At 40.2% G+C, this 22,322-nt stretch overlaps 3 protein-coding genes across 12 annotated transcripts in view; 2 read left to right on the forward strand and 1 right to left on the reverse strand.

Annotated features, from left to right (window-relative positions):
- Positions 1 to 3,634, forward strand: part of VIRMA (vir like m6A methyltransferase associated) — a 29,061-nt gene extending 25,427 nt beyond the window's left edge. For both annotated transcript variants that reach the window (XM_082044076.1, XM_082044077.1), the window contains exons 23-24: positions 546 to 689; positions 1,154 to 3,634. In XM_082044076.1, coding sequence (XP_081900202.1) covers positions 546 to 689; positions 1,154 to 1,311 — 302 coding nt within the window. In that variant the 3' untranslated portion in view covers positions 1,312 to 3,634. The remainder of the gene's footprint in view (positions 1 to 545; positions 690 to 1,153) is intronic.
- Positions 3,635 to 4,847: 1,213 nt separating this feature from the next.
- LOC309436663 (RING finger protein 151-like) lies at positions 4,848 to 20,329 on the reverse strand. Of its 6 annotated transcripts, none has more exons than XM_082046019.1 (10): positions 20,195 to 20,212; positions 18,232 to 18,327; positions 15,807 to 15,920; positions 14,713 to 14,938; positions 13,421 to 13,560; positions 11,492 to 11,654; positions 10,205 to 10,325; positions 9,246 to 9,488; positions 5,316 to 8,453; positions 4,848 to 5,270 (listed from the first exon to the last, which is right to left on the reverse strand). In XM_082046019.1, exons 4-8 carry the CDS (start codon positions 14,916 to 14,918, stop codon positions 9,252 to 9,254), a joined length of 867 nt encoding a protein of 288 aa, XP_081902145.1. In that variant the 5' UTR covers positions 14,919 to 14,938; positions 15,807 to 15,920; positions 18,232 to 18,327; positions 20,195 to 20,212; the 3' UTR covers positions 4,848 to 5,270; positions 5,316 to 8,453; positions 9,246 to 9,251. The 6 variants fall into 6 exon arrangements, with proteins under 6 accessions (XP_081902145.1, XP_081902146.1, XP_081902150.1 ...); XM_082046020.1 differs by lacking the exon at positions 20,195 to 20,212 and adding an exon at positions 19,648 to 20,100; XM_082046024.1 differs by lacking the exon at positions 20,195 to 20,212 and adding an exon at positions 15,076 to 15,154 and having other exon boundaries at positions 18,232 to 20,100.
- A 94-nt stretch (positions 20,330 to 20,423) lies between these two features.
- The window catches only part of RAD54B (RAD54 homolog B), a 63,955-nt gene continuing 62,056 nt past the window's right edge, over positions 20,424 to 22,322 (forward strand). The window contains exons 1-3 of one of the 4 annotated variants that reach the window (XM_082044103.1): positions 20,486 to 20,537; positions 20,806 to 21,023; positions 21,596 to 21,652. The gene's annotated coding sequence lies outside the window, so the exon portion shown is untranslated. Of the gene's footprint in view, positions 20,538 to 20,805; positions 21,024 to 21,048; positions 21,260 to 21,595; positions 21,653 to 22,322 lie in introns of those variants that run through there. The other 3 variants (XM_082044102.1, XM_082044101.1, XM_082044104.1) reach the window with 3 other exon arrangements.

The following is a 22,322-nucleotide window of genomic DNA, read 5'->3' on the forward strand; positions in this document are numbered from 1 at the left end:
AAAGCCTTCTCTACCATTTGTTACATGAAATCAAGCATCACAATACGTCTCTGGGTTTAATGAGGCTTTTGAATAAAAGGATGTAAGATCCTGACAAGAATAAGATGTAATTTTCAGTGAGCTTGGAGATTCTAGCTACAGAGTGTTTATTTCATATATAGACAAGGTTGCATTCCTTTCCCTTCCATCCCGTAATTAGGGCAAGTCCTTGCACAGTAGAAACAGAGAATACTTCTATTTAGTAAGGCTATAAATATTAGGATTTCCTTTACCACAAAACCTTGAAGTGTAGGACCCTATCTTAATATACTAGATAATGTGAATTCTTTTAAACCTGGGTTCTTATCTGAAGAGTGGGTATTTTCCCACAACAGTCACTTGTAGACTTCCACTTAGAATACCGAGGGTATGTTGATGCAGAGTATCTTTATCTGTTTGAATTATGTATTATGTTTACCGCCCTGAGTATTGTGAAGATTGAAGTGAAGAAAAAAAAAAGAGTGATGTTTGCTCAACAGAGTGTGGGTTTTTCTCTCCCTGTCTAGGAAGTTACAGTCGTCGTGAAGGCGCTCGAGGCTCAAGTTGGAGTGCACAGAGTACGCCCAGGGGAACCTACAATGACAGTAGAGGTGGTCAAAGCAATTTTAACAGGGGTCCACTGCCACCACTGAGACCATTAAGTTCAGCAGGTACATGGTATTCATATGGGCATCGAACTATAGAAAATTCCTTGAATTTCATTTTTGCTTTACAAATGAAACCATGCAAGGATGCTGCAGACACCTTGAAATTCGGCAAATGTTTTAAGCATATATGAACAGTTGTCACTGAGACTGTGTCAAATACATGCTTTCATACGAACTGCCCTGTAATCCATAAAACTTGCTGAATTGAACACTTGATCGCAGAATCTTAATTTCGCATTCAGATTTTTGCAATTCAGTTGTCTTCGTACCTACATGGTAATTATAGAGCGAAGCAAAGCAAAAATGCTTGCCTAAAAGAAAAGTGAAAGTTAAGAGGAGAAAACAGACCCCGTTGGTGTCTCATCTTGTTTTTGTTCCTTACGCTTTCAGAGCAGCTACTACGCCTAGGGCTTCTTTTTTTTTTTTTCTTTTTTTTTCCAACTGAGTATACTTTTCTTTGCTTTAAGGCTACCGACCGAGTCCTCGCGATCGTGCTTCCAGAGGCCGGGGTGGAATTGGACCGTCTTGGACAAGTGCTAATAGTAGTAGCAGTGGTGGCTCAAGAGGAAAGTTTGTTAGTGGAGGCAGTGGAAGAGGTCGTCATGTACGTTCCTTCACGCGATAAAATGAGACCTAATGGAACGGCCCAACCGTGTGGACTTCTGTGAAGAAGACAAAGCAAGCGTGGCACCAAAGGACCAATTCAGAGTTACCGGTATCTGGAGGACACCAAGAGAATATTTTTGTCTGAAGAAAAGTTTTTGTTTGATACAAGACTTGAAATTTCAATAAAATCCAAGACATTTTGTGTACAATTGTAAATTTTTTTTGTTCCTTTTGAAAAAGATGTTTTAATTTTTTGTGGACTTCAGTAGACAATACTCAGTAAAAAGAACCTCTTTAAGACTTGAAGGACTTCTAAAATACTCATTGTGCCAAAAGAAAGGTACAGGTGTTTTGTGTGTGACTGATTACTGCAAGAATATTAAAAAAATATATATGTAAGGCAATGTTAGGTTTTTCTCTCAGGTTTAGAACCATTAGCCTTTTTTTGTTGTGGTTTTTTTTTTGTTTGTTTTGTTTTGTTGTGTTTAGCCAGTCTGAGTTATTAATGAATGAGGTCCATCTGACAGTGGTTGAAGTAGTGGGTGATATAAGATTACCTGAAATGAATTGATCTGTGAAAGAATACAAATGTAAACATCATTTATGTAGGTTTTGTTGTACATCTTTGGTAATGTGATTAGATACTTAAGATCCCGCACCTGTTAAAATTAGTAGAAAATCTGCCATTGACTTCAGGGAGAATGAGACAACACTCTAGTGTTTACTTCACAACTCCAGCTCATGCATTAGGAGCAGAAGAGTTACTTCATTGGAAAACAGAGAATGCTTTGAGGAGAAAAGGCAAGAAACCTGAACCCTTGGAGAGCTTGGAGTTAATTACTTCCCGCCTCTCTGCTGACTGGGGTAGTTGAGGAGAAGGTGTAGAGGCAGATGTAGAAACTGAACCACCGCACAGGGCGCCAGTAACGCCGAACCTTCCCTTTGAATAGATGGTTTGGATTTTTGTTTCTGTAATCAGACTGAGATATAGTGCAAAAAGAAAAACCTTACGAAGTTGGAACTGATAAAGAAATGTTCACTAGATTCAACACTAAATATATTTTCACGTTAAATGCAGTGATTGAAGCCAGCTTTTTCCATGTTTGTGTTCCTTTGGGCTCCATGAGATTTTGTGGAATTAACTGATTCTCAGCAGCCTGCTACTGCATTTTTGGAGTAGCAGCTTGTTTGAAAGGCCATGTAGAATTTTTACAAAAGCTCTATTTTCACTTATGCTTTGGTCTCTTGACATTACAGAAGTGCTATAAAGGGGCCTTCATCTACTTAAATATGGCTCAGTTGTAGTATTATTGTTTTATGTAATGTTAACTTACTCTGGAGAGCTTGTCTGCCTAGACTTGTAAACTTTAACACCCTATTTTAAGTGTTTCTAAAGTATGGGAATACTTTAGGCTGATTTTTTGTGGTGGTGTTTTTTTTTTTTTTTTTTTTTTTTTAAGCTTTATCCTGCCTGACTAAATTAAGTAGGTTTTTATTTGGACCACAGAAGGCCCCTGTTACGTGTGCTCTTGCTGTGTGGAGACCCTGGGACAGTGTCCTGCTGTTTGAGAGGCGATTAGTTCGCAAAGTCAATTGACGTAACCTATGAAAGCAGTAAACTTCTGTTAATTGACTGGGTGCAGTTAAAGGGAATAGTATCGGTTCACAAAGGTACGCGCTTTAACAATGTTTAAAATAACATGAAGAAAGGTTTGGATTGGAAGCCAAACGATTTTCTGAGTCGTAAAATAACAGGAAGATGTAATTTTACTAATAATGCAATTGTAATGGGTAAAATTGGTGGAGCTCTCACAGGCATGACGGGTATTAATGTTTTTTTGAGGAGCGCTGCATAAAATTTTTAAAGCTGTCTGGCTCCTTTAGACCGTGTTTATGGTTGGTTTATTTTTTCAGAAACTTTACTGTGTTGGAAACTAGCAGAGATATGAATAATTTGTTTTCTGTCAGGGAATTTGGAATGAAAAGTGTCAAGCATGGAATAAATATGTAAATATTCACTAATGGTTCTTGAAAGTTTAAAATACATGGCATGTCACACTAGTCATTTTCGAACTAGGATGAAATAAAGGGTTGGTTAAATTGTTTGATGTATGAAAGCTCTGTAACTTTAATTGAAAAAGAATTATACATCTATCATGTTTTGTTTTTTCAAATGAATTTAGTTCCGTGAGCTTTCAATGCGAAGTGGTTCCTTTCTTGGGTAAATTCAACTTGAAATAATTCTGTTTAAACCTTGGAGTTATTTGGTTTGCTCTTTTAAACTGGATTCCTTCCATGAGTAAATAACACTTTAAGCATTAAATTTTGCTTTTTATACTCTGCCCAAAAAGAAAGTTCCAAGTTTTGTTTCCTGACGGGAGCACCAGAAATCTGGAAGCAGCTCATGCCGATGACAACATACGGTTTAGCGAATCGCTCGCTTCCCTGATGAGCACAACGCTTGGGAGGAGCGAGTGTGAAAGAACAGACTCCAGTGCGACCCGGTTCTGGCTCCTGCAGCCCCGCGCTGGGTGCGCAGACCGTGTGTGCACCGGGGTGGGTGAGGAGAGGAGCTTCAGCATGAAACGTGCAGGAATCACCTCCGTTCACGGGATGTCCTGGTTAACAGATGAACAAAGGCATTGTTTGTGTGTGGGATAAGGTTGACACAAATTGTGTGCATTTTTTTTCTTTTCTTTTTACCTCCAGACTCTTCAGCAGCTCTGCAGTCTTTATTGCTCTCTACCAGCTGCAGGCCTGATGCAGGTGGATGGGCACAGGCACATGAACGGGTTATCCGCAAGCGGGTGTACTGCGCTCCACAGGCGTGACGTGCAGGCTGTCATGTCAGCCTTTTCCCCGCTGAGTAACTCCTGCCACCAGGTGTGAGAAGGTGCTTGAGCCGGGAAATGCAGAGCACACAGCAAACGCGTGCTCCAGGGCTTGTGTTTAAGCAAATGCACCCCTAGGTTACAACTTCTGAACAACTCTGGTTTTCTTATTTGTTCATGTGTAGGGACATGGCTTGGTGACAGGTTAACAGTTGGACTCTGATCATGATGGTCTTTTCCAACTAAAATGATTCTAGATTCAAATCCCACTTGGGCTCTTGTGGGTATGAAAACCCCACATTAGGGATGGGATCCCTTCAGCTGATGGACAGTGAAGTAATTTTTCCCTTCTTGCCAGCTCATCGTCCTGCTGTTTGTGCAGGACCAGAATGTCACGCTCTTGGAGTCCCAGAGTTTTCAACTGCTGCCAGCTCTTCACCTTCAAACAGCTGCTCAGCCCATTCAGAAATGCCCAGCCATGAGGCAGGAGAAAAATCCTTGAGGAAGGAACAGCATTTGATGGAATACCTGCCTTTATTGCTGTATAGTGCCTCTATTTGGCAAAATACAGCTGCACCTCCTCCACTGCACTGACCCTACAGTGTAGTTTATTCGTGACCTCCCCCACAGTGCAGCCAGCATACCCACATTTTGCTATTTCATCTGATGAAGAGACTCAAACTTTCCTATCAGAAAGAAGTGAAACAAACTTCATTAATTATGGCAGAGACTACTTTATTAATCCAACTTTTATACAAAGTGTACTTCAAAGTGGTACAAATAGTGTTACTGTTTTACAGACTAGAGATTAAGATCTGTTAAGCACTGTTTTATCCTTCTTGTGTATATAAAGGTAGAAAATGTACATAAATTGGCAGTGAACCACAATGCTGGAAGACAGTTCAATGTTTATTTGTTAATAGAAAGTTGCATAGAATTGTAGGTCTTTATAAAGGCATCTATCTCTGTGGTAAAATCTCCCTGACCTATCATACTTCATCCAACCAGGAGTATGGGAGAAAGGCAAGGCTGGTACCGCTCTGTTTAAAGACTGTTCAGTGCTTCCAGGCAGAAAAGCACCATGCCAGAAACATCCAAGAGGACAATGCACAGAAAATGTAACTTGCAAGGCTGCCCATTTCTGTAACTCTGAGGAACCGTTTGCCACCTGGGATCAATTGATACATTAAACTTCTTAAAAACACCTAAGAACAGTTGAGATAAAAACACTTTTGGCCAGTCAAAATACTTCACTATATTAGGTATTTTGTTTAACTATGTAATTCCATTCCCTTTAGTGCTGACAAGAAACGCTTGTACATATGTGGTACCAAATTGATTTCCCTCATGAGACTGTTAATCTCGTACTAGAATCGTACTGAAAGCTGCCACCTTAATCAGGAAGTCCAGCAAATTTCTTCCGTGCTGCTCCTGCACTCGACTCGGATGCATCGTTCTCAGTTCCACACCTTCTCTTGAAACTCATCTAAACCTACGAGAAGCTCCCCCCAAAACTTGCTGTTCCTGCTCCAGGCAAAATAATCCTAGCAGCAATGATCCATACTGGCCAAGTCCACTGACAGGGTTTTGCTTTGGGAGGAGTGCAGGTGAAGGAAATGTAGATTTAATGCTGAAGGAAACAGAGGAAACTATTTTGCCTTGAATTTGACCTCTCAAGTGGAAAAGTCAGTCTAAGGGAGCTAGATTACATGTATTTGTAACTGGCTTCTTGTGTCTTCAGAATAAATATCTAAATGTTGATTTCTTTCAAAGGCAAACTTACCACTTGCTTTAAATATTTTGTAAAATACATCCTTAGTGTTATTTTTTTTCACCTAATTTAATGTAGCAGAAGGATTTGCTCAACTCCTTGTGATACCTTGTAGTCTCACATGCTTTACTTAACATCTTTGCTCTCTAGGAGTTTTGTTTGTGAATCTCCCGGGTTTGGTACTATTACATTTCGTACCCACTTAACTGTGGATAAAGATTTAATCTCCTTTTTAACTCTAATGCTGTGTTAATTGTAATGGCAGCAGCCGCTGGGGCTGAGGGAAGGCAGCCGGGCCGCATGCATCTTCTCTCCACTCCCCGGGCTCCACAGCCTTTGCTCTCCCTCGTTCAGCTGCAAAGCGCTATTAGAAGCAACTAAAAATACAACTGTTTGCTCGGTTACTGGTCCACTTGAGTAACAGTTCCACCTGTGAGAAAATGGAACTGATTGAAGTGTGATCTAGTATGAGAATACCAACACCAGTAACTTAGTGCTGGAGCCCTCCTGTAAGCAGTGTCTCTCATATAATCCTAAAATATGGTCTTCACTTACACCAAGTCTGCTACAATATTTAGACCTTTAGATTTTATAAAAAGGATTAACAAACTATTAGAAAGAAAGAAAGAAAGAAAGAAAGAAAGAAAGAAAGAAAGAAAGAAAGAAAGAAAGAAAGAAAGAAAGAAAGAAAGAAAATCCCTTGTTTCTGCCAGCTGCTATTTAGAGCTGCGTAATGTAAGAGCCTGGAGAAGCTGAATGCAGATGAAATATTATTATAATGGGCTATTGAATTTTCGCCTAGTCAATTATAATGCAGGTAAAATGATGACCACACTTCAGCAAATGCCACCCTGTAAGTGGTTCATCAGCAGAGGAAAATATTAAGTGCAGAACAGTTTATCAACACAGAGGAATAGGATTAAGCTTAAATTAACGTGAGGGATCTGATGCTATTAGCTACTTGGTGCTGATTTAAAATACCTCTGCAAGGGCTTCTTGGCTGCTGAAGGAAACCGGAGCTGACAGGTCATTCCAGTAGCAGGTGGGTCCAAAGTGCTGCCGCATTTCAACGCTGAAAGTTCGTACTCCAGAGCTGGCAACTAGAAGCTGCACAGACTGCAGAGCAGAAAGTCCTTCCTTACCACCTAGAATGTGTTTTGTCCCGTAGTTTCATGTCTGTCACTTAGGGGACAGACAGCAGACCAAATGCTGAGTAAATATGAAATAAACCCTGTTTCCTGTTCTAGAAGGAATTCAGTTATAAATATGAGGGTCAAACTCCTAAACCAAGCAAATGCAGAGATCCCATTATGGAGAAAGCACTTGCTTTTTCCAGTGGTCAGAACAGAAAAGATTGGGCGATCACTTCTGCCCTCCAACTTGGGAAAGATGATCCAGCTCATCTGAGTTCTACAGGATTTTGAAGGTTTTTCTTCTTTTGCAGTAAGCAAAGCAGATAAAGTCACATCACAGAACCACACAGTTACAGTACACAGAAAAGCACCGACTGACTCCAATAGCGTGAAATCTGGTGTTAGTGTGAATGCTGAAATGGAGTCACAGACCACAGACACCAACAGCTTGCTTATTTAGAACATAACATAATAAAAGCATTCTTACTTCCTACCTACAGCTTTAATATGCACACTGATACATGTGAATTGACCACTGAATGTTTAGTGCTAATGAAGGTCTTCCCAAATTACAGCTACCGTTTTACTGTTTCAGATTGTTAAATATGGCTGCTTAAGAGATGTGCTATGTGATGAGTTGGTGAGACTGCTACAGTGACCTAAATACTACCAATGATTATAATTTAATCTTGAATATAAGGACTGAAACCAAGTAAATATTTGGACATAACTCTTCCTATGAATGTTTTCTTTCAGAAAAAAACCAAAACAAACCAACTTTCACAGCAGAGTTATTTCTGTCAGATTTCAAATGCACAAGACCTGAACGTGTGTACATCTGCTTCAATGATAATAAAGCAAGTCAGAAGGATTTATTAATGCCTGAAATTAAGACAGCTCTGACCACAAGTCTTCATAATGCAGCGTGCGTGCTAAAGAAGGTGGCTGCCTCTCTCTTTGGTTTCGCTGTTAACCATGAAAGCGTTGCTCTGAGTGACAGCAAGGCATGCACAGTAATGTATTTGCTTTCTAAATGATATAATTAGCTTATTCAGATTGTTGCACCTGCACATGTTTTCCCAAAAGTTCAAAACTGATTTAGCACATTCAGTAAACAGGAGGCCAGGGTCTCCCCTAGTCACTCCACTGAAGAGCTGCAATGGAGGACAGAATATGGCTTAGCTACACCGCAGAAAACAACACGGACAGGCTGTGTCAGAAGTTTAGAGAGAAGTCTTTGAACTGTACAGACTTCTTACACAGTCCTTACAGACAAATGCCCCCTTGCTTCAGTATTTGTGAGTCTGTTAAAAAATCCGAGTTCTTACACAATTGCAAACTTTAGTACTAATAAAGATGTCCAGAGTCCAAGTGACTGTGCAAATATTCATCTGTTGTGGATATTAATGTTCAAGTGGCCTTAAACCTGCCAAAAGAAAATTAAGGATACTCAAGGTATTTATATATGCTTGCTGAGTATTGAATGGGCTGGTCTCAAGCTTAAAGGACTTTCACATACAAAAAGCTCCAAGTTACACATCTATTGAAAAGGTTTTAGACAACTCTGTTGCCTTGGGCTTTAATATTAAAGCGTGTATCAGCCTGGGAAATTAGAGAAACTCTAAATTAAAAAGTCAGCCTCACCTGAAGCTGTTCCACAGCAGCTGAATTACAATTTAAAGTGCTTTCTCTCCACCTTTGAAATAGACCTTCCCCAGACCGTAAGCAAGCAAAATCTATTCATTTCTATTACGGACTTACTAATTCTATTACTGACTTTTTCCCCAATTAAGTACATCCCAAATGCCATTACTAATGATTGCATTTTCCTTCTGTTCCAAGTCTAAGCATAAACTAGATTTTAAACAGACTATAATGGACTAGGAAGGAAACAAGCTTTAAGTATCTTTGACTTTAAAAGGCTCTGGCTTTCAGGCTTAAAAGACTCCTATAAATAATGCACTGAAGAGACTATAAATCAAGTCTCCTTCCCCCTTTTTATAAAACATTAGTTAAAAATGTATTTAGTTTTAATGCCCACTGTTCCCTAAGAAAAAATTTCCCCATCTGTTTTTATGCCCCAAGAGGAAATAAAAGTAGTAATCTAGATTTTAAAATAAATCAAGTAAATCAGAAGTGATTTAGCAATTATTCATGGAAAGTAGAATAGTTTGCCAGATGGTCCCAGAAATCAGAAGAAAATGCTTTTTGAGCTTACTTCTGTTTAGATAACTGTAACTTCCCGAGGCTTTCGTTTGACACTCTCTAGTCGCGTCAGAGGGCGGAAATTTGTTGACTTCCTGCTTCCTTCTGTAGTAGTTAATCGACAGTCCTTCTGCAGCCCCTTCAGCAGCTCCATTAACTCCCGTTTTTCCAGCTCTGCCTGCTCCAGCTCCTGGCGATGTTGTCTCTCTGCAGCCATCAGAGAGCGCACATCTGACATCATTCGTGACATCTGACTCTGAAACGCAAACACAAATTTACTGCAGGAAACAAACTCTTTTCTAATAGCGGTGGTATGAAGTTGAATTGGCAGGGTGATGGATTCTAAAGAATAAGCAACACTGAAATAATTTTTTGATAGTGGAACAAATGTAAATTTGAGACAGAATCCAGCATCCACCTTCAGAATGGTCTTGTTTCAAAGACTCAAGAGTCTTCCTAAAAGTGCAAAAAGTTTCTTCTGAAGTATAATAAGAAACAGTGGCTTTACTCAGTTGCTGCTTACATTTTCTATTTCAAGACCCCAATCAAAATAAGGTTTTGGTTATGTTCCAATACATTCTTCAAGGATTTAACATCAAATCCAGTAAAAATAAAAAATGTAATTATAAAGCTCATCCATTGCTTTGGGCTTTGGAAATCATTATTCTGCGATATAATAAGAATTGGATGAATGAAAAGATGCAGTCCTTGCACAAGGGTACCCAGGTTAGCTCCAATGCATTTGAAGCAGGTGAAGCTCAGGAATATGCTAGTAATCTAGATTACTCACCTGACTTCTCCACAGAGCTGCTCAGCCTGGCAAAGCACTGTGCCAACACTTCTTCTGCTTCCCATACTTAACCTAAGTCTCATCTCTGTGAGACTACAATCACAAAATAAGAGAATACTACTGGCAAAAGCAAAAAGCTAGACTGATAGAAGGAAAAAAAAAACCAAAATGATCATATTTACCTTTAGTTCCTCAATTTCATTTTGCAGAATACTCTCTTTTTGGACCATATGCCTTCTCTGTGAATCTAACCTTGACTCCATCTCATGTTTTGCCTCCTCCACTCTGCAGATCATTTCTGACCTAAAAGGTTTATTTCTCCTTGGTAAGTCTTGTAGGCACAGAAAAAAAGAGATTTTCGAATTCCAGAAAGCCTCTACAGGACACCACTCTAGGGGCATGATAATACTATTTATTCATTTAAATAACACTAACATTAAAAAGTGCATGTGCCCAGGGGATACTAAAGTGACCACGCACAGCCTACATATGGGACAACTGTATCATATTCTTGAAGCAATTCTATGAACTGAAGAACATGTATTTATGACTTTAAATGATTTACTGCCTTTTACTTGTAGTGTACACCTGCTTAGTATTACTAAACACATGCAGTCAAGATAAGAAGCGTGAATACTATACTGTGGCTAAACATGTAATCTTATCACTTTTACGGTGGACACTAAATGATAGTGTACAGCAAACTATTATAACAATTCACACAGCTTCACAGCCAAAAACTTTCTCTCCCTACATTAACCTTCTGAATTCAGACACCAGGTAGCAGAATCCCTTGTGTCTCAGTGCATTTAAACCAGATTTGAGCCTTACTTCCCAGCAATGTTCAAGAGCACAAGACAGACAGTGAGTTGAAGGATAGAAATGGGAAGGAGCATGGGAAAACTGGAAAATCACAGAAAGCTACAAAAACATATACATGAGGAAAAAGGATGCCACTAGGAAGAGTCACATTCACCAACTGTTATGAATCTGCCAAGATTTTAGTAAAAATTGAATATTATATCCTCAGAGGCTTAATCTACCAGTCTGTACCTGCCAAAATAATTAGAGATTTTTATCTTCTGGATCTGTAAAAATATAAGCTAAATATAATTATTAAATAATGTGAATTTGGGTCTGCAACATGCCAGTGGAAAAATGAAACTGCCAACTTCAGTCCAGTTCTTGTTAGGTATTTCATAATTTTATATGGGCAGCTCACAGTCTTGTTCAACAACATGAAATGGTATTTTAGGACTTATAATAACTTGGACTCACAAAAATAATAGCAAAAAAATCAAAACAGTAAGAATTTAAAGTTATGCTGACACATGCTCTAGCCCATTAGTATCAAGTAATTAATAGACTATTTAACACATACCAAAATCCAGCGCTAGCATTTGAAGTGCTTTAAGCAGTGATCTTAGGCCCAGACTAACACAAACATCAAAGAAACAGAAGATTTGTACCGAAGTAGTTCTAACTCTGTTCTCAGCTCTGCTACACAATTATGCTGTGTGTCTTCTGCGCTGAGAATGGTGTAACCGCAACCATTGGGGCATTCACGGCTCCGATATTCGCACACTGCCAGGTGACCATCTAAGTTACGTCGTTCAATCTGAACTGTACAACCTGAACAGGGAACAGTAAGGACAGTAAGGTAAGCTGGTCATTTACAACTAACAAAAGCATTTTTATTAATTCCAAACAAAAAAAACCCCACATCAGCTGCAATATCTTGAGCTAAGCAACTGTGAATCTGTTAAAACCATGAAAAACCTGTTTTATTTAGAATACAAAGTGCAATAGTTTTAACACACATACTAGTAATAAAACACTCTAGAAAAGTCATATTAATATATGTCTATTATCTGAAAATACACATTAAAAAGTAGGTATTTTCTGTGCAGTCTTCTGCTGCTGGTCTGGCATTAAAGCAACTTCCATAATGACAACAGAGATGCCAAGCTAAGACTCTAGGCAGCTTGTCTGCACTTCTACCGCAAAGCGCAATGACTGGAATCGAAGAAGAATGCGCATGTGTAAAAACAAATTATGTACCACATCTAGAAAAAAAGGTCCAAGGACACGTAGCAAAACTGCAGGTGAGGTGGAATGTAACCTTGTTTTCCTCAACATTGGTTGGTCCTGTGTATAACATACCAGACTACATAAATAAACAAGAACATGCATCTACGAACATTTAATAACTGAACATTTCCACAGAAATTCTAGGATACAAACTTTACAAATCTGTAGTGATTAAAACCTAGGGAACCAAAAATGAACACTATATAAATTCTTGTCACATTTAACACTCTAAACTTGAAGTTTGTATTCTTAACATTTAATCTTTGAGGCACTGTTTGCTGTAAAACACACTTGCATTTAATCTGAAGATGAAATTGAAGTGAGAAAATGGAAACAATGGAGCAGTGAAACTTGCCAACAAACCACACCAGGAAATTGCAAAAGAGAGCCCTTTAGAAGAGCTTTACTAATAAATATAATGATTTGTAATTCAGATACTCAAATTACACTCTGCTGTATTCTTGAGGAAGAATTCAAGAACTGTAAGAGCCCTCACAGGCTACACGGCAGACAGCACAGACAAGGTTTGGTAACTCTGTGAATGCTGCTGCTGTGGTAGAAAGAAAAACAGGTGAATCTGAAGCATCTGCAGGAGTCACTTACTGCTGAGAGGAAGAGTAACTTCCAGTAGAGCAGCTCTAGCACCTTGATCTTCTTATAATTGATTACAATGGCAGACTTGACTATGCCCTTAGCATCATTAATTAGAAATTAAATTTTTCTAGAAACATACAACATTTTGAATAAAATTGACTGGGAAATTTTACCAGGATGTTCCTTTTTAGCTGTATGTTTCTTCCTCAGGAGGAGTAGGTTTGTTCTAAATAAAAATCTTACCATGAACACAACATCTCTATCCGTAGTTCAGCTTAAAACAATTCTTATTTCCAATATATGTTTTTGTTAAAGCCGCAAGACAGAGTGAGCGGCTGCATGTTTTATCAATAAAGTGTGACCCACTAGCGTTCTGCAGGTGCTGTGAGTTGATTGAAGCATCAAAATGAGCAGTCAAAATTGAACGAAAACCTCATAACTTGACATAAGCAAAACAAACACACTCCTGTATTTTCAGAAATTTGAAGTCCATCATACTCACTCATTTTGGTTAGTTCTTAGATAAAAAAATGTTGCTAATGAACATAATTGCCATAAATTGGTGATACATTTTGTTCAAAAAGATTAGATCAAGCCAAAGCTTTGAATTTCTGTTTGGAAATAACAGCCATTATTGCCATTCTGTTGACAAAAAGACGACAAACACATGTTTTCTGAATATAAAGGATTCAACTTCTTTGAATGTCACTCACCGGCATTGGAGCAACGTATCTGACTGTATTCACACTCCCTTTCATGCCTGTCTATAGACTCCAGAGAACAAATCATTTCACAGCCATACTCTCTGTTTTTGCAATGTAGCTGAAGACGGTTTAAATCATTTTTCATATACCTACATGCAATAAAAAATGAAATGTTATTAAATCTTGGAACATTATTGAAAAATTTGTATTTTCAACTTTTGACAAAAGAAAGTAAGATTCTAATCTCTGTTAGGATAAATTGTGAATAACGTTTAATTTTATTTTTTTAGCATTCGAGTGAGTATATTGGAAAAGAACCGGCTTAAAAACCCTCAATGTTAATGGAAAATTCAGTCTCCAAAATTAAACGTGCAAATGAAATCTTCCTTTTTGAATAATTTTTTAACTGTGACCTTTCACTAGCTCAGCAGGTATTACCACGAATAAACACTAGGGCTACTTGTTCATCATTTAAATTTTGTGTTTCTAAACATGTCGAACCAAACCGACTACAGCGAGTACAGACAGAACAATCTATAAATTAAACTCCAGGGTTCTGTTTACATTGTACCTCATCTTTCCACACAGTAAAATCTCATTATTAACAAGAACACTGGAGTACTAATGGAGTTAATTCAACATCTGTGGCTGAAGGTTTTAGACACCTAACTGTTAATCTGAGCAAGATTAGACAATACTGGAGTTAATCAGCAAGCAGTGTCCACTGGCGAAACTCTATGCTGGCAAGAAATACGGAAGACACTAATGGAAACAGCCCGCTTTACATGACAAGGTGGTGCAAGCCAGGTATTTTACAGCTAAAGACCTTTTTAAAAAAGTATTTGAAGGCAAGAGGTTTGGTTCATCTCTACATGAATTCTTCATTACAAACCCCACTACAGTATCTAGGTAAGACTGAAAAGAAAACCAGAAGATACACAGTGTTCAGTGACTGTTGTCAAAAGTTGCTTTGCCTGCTTTCTCTAACAAAGTATGGGAAAGTTTTGGTGCTGTAGAAGACCTGTGTTCAGAATAATATCCAGACAGATATCCAAAATCAGCATTCAAGATATAAAAAGGTGGAGAACAAATAAAGTGGTCTTTCTATTTTGAAATCTTAATACCTTGGAAGTTAGTTATAATAAATAGAAAATGCTAATGCTTTCATGCAAGTTTCTGCCATAGGCATATTGGATAAAGACAATTAGAATGACAGGAAATTACAAGAGATGAAACTGTACAAGCAAGGTGAGATATCCTAAATTTGTGCAATTTCAACATAAAGCATGATTATTGTATACCTGTAGAGAGGTCGTAGCAAAGTTACATCAATCATTTGTCTGTCTTCAGGGCAGTTGCTGTGATGAACCAGCCATCCATGTATACAAGCAGTACAGAAAGCGTGTTCACAAGGAGCCTGTAATGGATCTTCTAACACATCACGGCAGATGGAGCATAATAGGCCTTCATTGACGTAGCCAACGAAACGCTCAATATCATAACCCATGCTCTCCACACACCTTCAACCTGTTAAAATGACACAGAGAAATAAAGCAGTCTGTCCTCAATCTGTGTGGCTAGATTCACAAACAGGCCTGGAAGCAGTTCTAGAAATAGGGAGAACGCGAATAAAGAACTTCACAGACGAGAATGCAAACACTTACTTTGGAGATTTAAGTAAGAATTTGGAGATTGTACTGCTGGATGTCAGAATTCAATTTTTGTATCAAGATTCTCTCAATTCTGAAAGTAAAGATTTTAGCAGACAGTTGAGCTGTTACTGAACATAGTTCTAGCAGCCACTGTGAAACATCCAGTTTCTATTGACTTGAATTCTGCCTGAAGCAGAAACATCATAGAAGTTCAAATGCAAATGTCTGCTTTCCAGTTTAATGTCTTATATAGTGCGTAACAAGCTTTCAAAACAGTGTCTTTACAGACAATAGCTGTGGCACTTTCAGCCAGCAGATTTTTGTATTTATGAACTACATACTGAAAAAAAAGGCTAAGATTCTTGACTCATTGTAGACTTCCACTCCAGAGGGAACAACATGAAATCTCCCCATGTTTAGGGAAATACTTAATATTCACTAAGAAAAAGATGCCAAAACTGTCTTCTCCTACATGGTCTACTTTATAAAACTGAGTAGCCTTTAAATGGATTTGAAAGCTTTGTGAAGAACTAACAGGCAATCCGCCTTCACCAAAATCCTATCATGAAAATCCTAGTAGAATTTGGTAAGACTCGACAGAACTCACTTAGAAGAATATGGTTTAGGCTTCACATTCCTCCTTAACATACAAAATTACTTTTTTAACCTTACTGAGACTCATGAGAGAGGTTTTTGTTATTTATGAGGTTTTCTAAATAAAACAGAAAATGAAGATATCCTACCTTTTTAGATTTTAGTACATATACATATAGTTTATCCAAATACTTCAGAAACCTTTTTGTGATCAGTAAGACATGTAATACTTCCTCCAGTTTCTCTTCACTGCTTTATTGTGCCTATGAGAAAAATTAGAAAGAAAAAGGCTCAGTAATGTTTCCTAAGTTACCAAGTCTATGTCTAACCAGCCAGCTGCTGAATAGATACTGTCCTAACAGCCCATTAAAACAAAGCTTTCCAAAGCCAGCCACTGAAAAAGCTACAACTGAACACAACAGAACTGACTAGATTAGAGGGTAAAAAAAATCCTATTGGTCTCTCTTTCAGTTACTACTGATGCAGATATTTATCTCAAAACTGAACACCCTGCTGCTCTTTAATTTTGAAGCCTTCTGCCAAGTTTGTAACATTGAAGACAAAAAAATTCAATATTATTTAAAAGAAGGAACTGAAACCTGGTAAAACTATATTCCTTAAAAAGATGAAAGTTTCTTATCTAACCTGGTTTTATCTGGGCATGATATGCAGTTTATTTTTAAAACAACGCTATCACAGTCAAGTTCATTGTATTGACAAATACCATTGCTCTGATACATAGCATAGCTAAGGTTGTTTACTTAAAACAAAAAATTTAAAACTATGTAATCACTTAAATCCCTGAAGTTGATATCTAGCAATTGCAATATGACATTCAAAGAGAATCCCAGTCTTAAGTGGAACTGTGTCACAACAATAATGATCTCTAAGAACTAATGTCAAATTTTGCTTTTAAGGGAAAAAAAACTTTGCAATTCCTCTTAATTAATACAAAATAAATCTGGAATTTATATCTTATATTTATCTGAGTATCAAAGCAGATCTTTACCAGTTATGAAAGGTGCTTGTGTTAGAAGGGTATTTGCTAAAATTAAAGTTAATAAAACCTGTACAGCCAACGCCAGGGCTTGCAGAGATGCCTGAGCTGCCTTTACATAAGCTGGGACACGGACCAGCTGGGTGACCTAGTGACAGCGTTGCCACAGTAGCAGGGAGTGCAATCCACACAGGCTCCTGACAAGGTCCCAGGCAGACTTCACATGCTGCATTTACCTCTGTGCTTCTGTGGCTACGTTGTCATCAACACAGAAACAAAATTTACAAGTATCTAGGATATGGATTCCTTCAGCCACGTCATGGACATTCTAGGTCTTAAAAGAGTCTGCTCAAGAAAACACCATATTATGAAAATGATAATGATCTTTACGCTGTTGTTTCCTTGTATGTTTTTAGAGGTCTTCAACAAAGACAAGAAATTCAAGACTCTGCTAATTCAGTGTGAACACAACGAGCATTGTTTGCACAAAACTGTGATTGTAAGGACAGCAAGGACCACAATGGAAGGTTTAAAAAGTACACAACAATGCTAATTATCAGTAGCAGAATGTGAAGTCAGCTACTATTTCCCAATGCTGATGAAAGCATTGAAACATATGTTTATGCTGGAGGACTGTTAAACAATATAAATACGTACTATAATTTGAATTTTCAGCCTAAAATTTTGATTTGGCTTGGTGGATCCCAGAGGACTCAGATTTTACAAAACCTTTGCAGAGATACAAGATATGTCAACAAAACTGAGTGGTTTTGCTGTCCTAGGGTTTCTGTTCTACTGGAACTGCAGATGCTATAAGCTACATTTTGCACACAAGTTGCTGATCCCTGAGCACTAAGTCTTCAAGAGACTTTTCGCCGTATTTTAGCAAGTCTGAAGTCTATCAGAACGCAGTAAAGAGTATTTTTATCAAGTGTAAAACAAAAACTTTATTTGTGCTTGACAGAAAAATTCAGTGCAACAAATCTATCTATCTATCTAAAGCCCCAACCTAAACGAGAGTTCAAATGGGACTTTGAAGCAAAAAATACAATCAAGGCAGTTTCTGATGAGACCTTCAGTATGCTTTCAAGACCAATGTTGAAGCAGAACCATCCCACACAGTGTCAGAATCCTTGTGGCTTTGAGTCTGAGACCTATGACAATGACTGTCCCTGAAGTCCAGGACTTTTTCCAGCAGAAATTTCCTGACCTGACAAGCTACAGCTGTTTTATCTTCTGACAACTTCAAGAGACGCACTTCAGTCAATGGATAAGCAGAGGGAGAGCACTGTATGTGTGCCACGCACCCTAGCAGTACAGATCATTTTACTCAGTACTTACACCACAAAATGACATAATTTTCAACTTCTGCTCTTCTCCAGAAACTTCACTCTTCTTGACCTCCTCTTCTATTTCTATTTCTATTTCTATTTCTATTTCTATTTCTATTTCTATTTCTATTTCTATTTCTATTTCTATTTCTATTCACTGATTGTCACACTTCTTTTTTGTTTGCACCTACAAATGAGATCATTTATCACTGCTTTCCCACATTCAACTAACATCTCAAATCTTGCCTTGTCTTTGGTTTCTCTGGTCCAGAATTTGGCCATCACCTGGCCACTATCAGCAACACTGTACACAAGGATATCTGGAACTTTCGGGTGCCAAATCTGGAAGGCAGAAAAACCACAAACTATTACATGCTATTTGCTTTCCATTGTTTCACATATATTTCATTTCTCCCCATAGTTTTTGACAAGTAAAAATCTCCTCCAGAATTCACAGGTATAATACCATTTTTAGTAGCTGTCATTCCACTTTGTTTGCCAGGCAGATGCACACCTAAAACCAGCCTTGAGCTATGCACTGTGCTTGCCTTCAAACACAGGTTTTGTGTGGGTACAACAACAGGGGGAACACTGATGGGATGTAGTTCCCAACAATATAATGGCATAGCTTGCTACGTCTTGACACTAATCAAAGCTATTCCATTGTAGAAAACAGGACACTGAGATCAGATGAGTGACTTGCATTTATTCATCAGCAGTAGTCTCCGGTTTTTAAAAACTGTTTACTTTTGACATGACAAAACAAAGCATAACTGCTTGAAGGGCTGGAGTGAATCATAACAGAACTACAGATGTGCATCACTAAGACAGCATTTTCAGAAGTGTCCTGTGGCTGAAAAAACAAACAATTTATGCAAGGCCTGGGGATGAGGTAACATTAAAACGCTTGCCTCAGTTTCTGTCTTCATGAAGATGCACTGTGCTTTAAATCCTGCTATACAGAAGCAATGTTTTAGGATGTCTTATGTCACTCTGCCACAGTCACCTTAAGCCACCTTCAACCCAGCATTAATGCCCAAAGATGAAGACTCACCCCTTCAACTGTGACAGTACAAGCTGCTTCTACAGTGATAGTGATGTATCATACTGGGTAAATGACCTGTGTCAAAACTGAACTGGAAAAAAATAAATCTTTGACAGTTGTCCTACAGTAGCCCAAGTCAATCTACCTGCTAATTAATGCCCCACTAGCGTCCCTCTACTTCTTCCCTTGAATCAGTTAGAACACTTCATTTGGCCCTTTCCTGAACTGGCTCAGACAACTAACCACAGAGACAACAACTTGCTGATTTGCTAGGCTGGATTTTCTTGTAGATAGCTCAGCAGAAGCTCCAGTGACTGAGGAAGAAGGGCAAGACAGGCAATGAGAAACCGCAGCCAGGGCAGAAAGGTCAGTAGGACACAGTGGTGGCTGAGGTTCAGGCTGCTATAGAGCTACGCCCTCAGCTCAGCTCCCCAGACTGGTACGCTGTGGAGTCTCACAAACATTTGTGTCAGAGAACGGGAACAGAAGAGGGTAACAATGAAGGGAGAGTTAATACCAGTTTACACTGATGTAAAAAACTGACCTAACAAAAGCTTCAATAATAACCAGCACAAGATATATAACAGTTTAAGTCCTATGCTTTTACCAGGAACCACCTAAGAAATCGGAAACGACTTTGACAAAGAACATTTTTACATAACCCTTCCACTTGCGTGTTTGTGTGGCTCCGTTTTCAGTAGGTTTTGCAGCGAGACAGCACGTCCCGGACCAGCTGCCGGGCTGCCAGGGGCTGGACTCGCTGCACAGCGCCGAGCCCCAGCGCAGGAGCGCTCTCCAGAGGCTCCGCTGTGGAAGGGGCTCTGCACGGGCCCTGACTGGGCTCTTCGGGAATGGCCAACGATCGCGGTCACAAAGAACGAAACCGGCCTGGAAGCCCCTGGAGCAGCAACGTAAGGCCGAGCAGCCGCCCCCAACTGCTCACTGGGACGGCAAGGCCACCGCCGGGCCTGCCGACAGCGGGCGACCCCTGACAAGCGCCAAGATCCCCGGGCAAGGTCTCCCACTGCACGGTCCGGCTCCGCAGTCGTCCGCCCCGGTCCCGCTCTCCCCCGCAGGCGGCCCCAACCCAGCCCGGCCCAGCCCGGCCCGGCCCGGCCCGGCCCAGCCCGCAGGCGGCCGCAGTCACCCGCTCGCCCCGCTCACCCCGCCCGGCGCCGCCTCGGCCCGCCGCCGCTCGCTGTCGCGAAATCGAGGTTACTTTTACGGCCACTCTCGCTTGACGGCCGCGCAGCACGCAGCAGGAACGCAGCCTCTCCGCCATACTGTGTGTGGCAAGACGGCCTCGCGCATGCGCAGCTCCCAACGGCGCCGAGCACCTCCCGCAGACCCGCGCTGCGCACGCGCACCTCAACGCTTCCCCGGCGGAGGGATCGGGCGTGCGCACGCGTGCTTGGCGGGAAGCGCGGCCCTCGGCGCATGCGCGGGACGGGCTGACGGGAGCGGCGGGACAGTTGAGTGTCCGCGCGGCGGGGTCGAGCTGAGCGAGGTACGGGCGGCTGAGGCGGGCGGGCCGGGCCGTTCGAACAGCACTGCTTGTCGTACCGGCTTCAAATCCTTACGTTTGCTACTCTTTTGGAGGTGGTTTTTTTTTTGTTGTTGTTTTTTTTTTTTTTTAATATACTGATTTTTAATAGTGATATGCAAGGTGATGCACTCGCGTTCTGCAGTTTAACTAAGTGAAAGTTAATCGTCGCGTCTTTGCAATTGCCCACAAGCCCCATTTAACCTCGGGAACGTCTCTTCGTACTTTCCAGAGAGCAGCTTGCTGAGTTTGTGCCAGGATGGGAAACGAAACCGCGTTTACCAGGGCTCCGTGCTCGCCGAGTTGAGCTCAACGTGTGACGCTTTGAGAGAGTCTTTGTGTTTCACTTTCATGCAGCTGCTAAGATGCTTTTAAGGAGAAAAATGCAACCGAATTCAATGCTTCTGAAGCCGGATGCGTTCACGAGATGTTTTAGGCTGTGGTTTCATGGTACGCTTAATTTGGTGAAGCCGGGTTGCTAATTAAAGGCAGGAGCGGGGGTTTGGCCGTTGCCTCCAGCTGTCCCTGCAGCCTCCCCTGGCGGTGCTGCGGGCACAGGCGATCCAGCAGGGTGGTGCCTGTCCCACAGAAAAGGGCATCGTTTGCTTGTCAAGTGATTCAGTTGTAATGTGGAGCTATTCCTTGCCCCTACTACACCTGTTCTGATTCCATCTCAAACATCTAGTGTGAGTCACTTGTTGCACATCCATAACAGTCTTTTTTTCTGTATACTACTGTAAAGATGCAAAACACAACCCTTTTATTAGCTTTTGTATTTTTATTGTATTTCATAAAAGCTTAATTTTGAAGACACAGAGAGAGATGTATTGCTGGAAGCAATGATACATTTTAAAAAATACAAACCCCTAATGGTTAGCCTGGTTGCAAGTAGGTAATACTGGCAATACTCTTACATGTTCTTAAGTTTAATGAGAGTGAAGTTACTGAGTTATCAAGGGTCGTATCTTTACATTTCTTACTAACTTGTGAATCTTTTAATGAGTCTGGTTTTGTGGTTTAAGACCAAATGAAGGTGCAAAGTCCAAATGGATTTGGAAACCAAACCACTTTAACCACAGGTATGTGCAATTTATGAATTGCCCAACTCCCCTGTTCCACAGGAGACGAGACAAGCCCTGTGAGTGAAGTGGGCAGGCAGGGTTGGTGTAGCAGTTCAGCTGTGCTGTGCAGGGTCCTCATGCAGAGTTGTGGGGTGTCCTGGGTTGTTTTCCTGAGGGTGACCATGCAATGCAGGGTTGGGTGGAGAACTTGTTCAGATTCACATGGTACCTGAAGCTGGCTGTGGTCAGTGCAGGCACTCGCTGACTGCTCCTCTGGAAGGCTCTTGGCACCTTTGCATGTTTCACAGTGGCTGTTAGTTGTTTACACTACAGGCACTCCTGTTGCAATAATGGGGTAGCTTGGTTATTGCAAAGGTTTAACTGAAGTTCATGTGCTCACTCTGATGTTACGTAGGTCTAACTTATGTGAACTGCTGCTGGCACAGCTGGAGACCTCTTTCGCTGTATATTTAATAACAGCTACAGTGGAAGTAATAACAGTTCAGGCCATTTTGCCAATTTTATGTTTAGTAACAGCATCATATATATGCTATCTGTTCAGAAATGAAGGAGAGTGTCTGCATATTTACAAAGTATTTGGACACCACTACCTTACTACTGTGCACATCTCGGAAAGAAAGGTTGTTGTGCCCTAATAAGCCACTGGAGTGCAGAGTAGCGTCAAAAA

The sequence above is a fragment of the Streptopelia decaocto genome, assembly GCF_964273445.1.
Source record: "Streptopelia decaocto genome assembly, chromosome: 2".
NCBI lineage: Eukaryota > Metazoa > Chordata > Aves > Columbiformes > Columbidae > Streptopelia > Streptopelia decaocto.

What these genes read in the sequence shown, in the direction of transcription:
- LOC309436663 (XM_082046022.1), bottom strand. Translation starts at nt 14,918, where the DNA reads ATGGGTTATGATATTGAGCGTTTCGTTGGCTACGTCAATGAAGGCCTA. An exon ending in ACAGAGTTAGAACTACTTCG is followed by an intron (nt 10,326 to 11,491) that starts GTACAAATCTTC and finishes TAAACCTTTTAG; the next exon opens with GTCAGAAATGATCTGCAGAG. An exon ending in ATGAAATTGAGGAACTAAAG is followed by an intron (nt 9,489 to 10,204) that starts GTAAATATGATC and finishes TTTGCGTTTCAG; the next exon opens with AGTCAGATGTCACGAATGAT.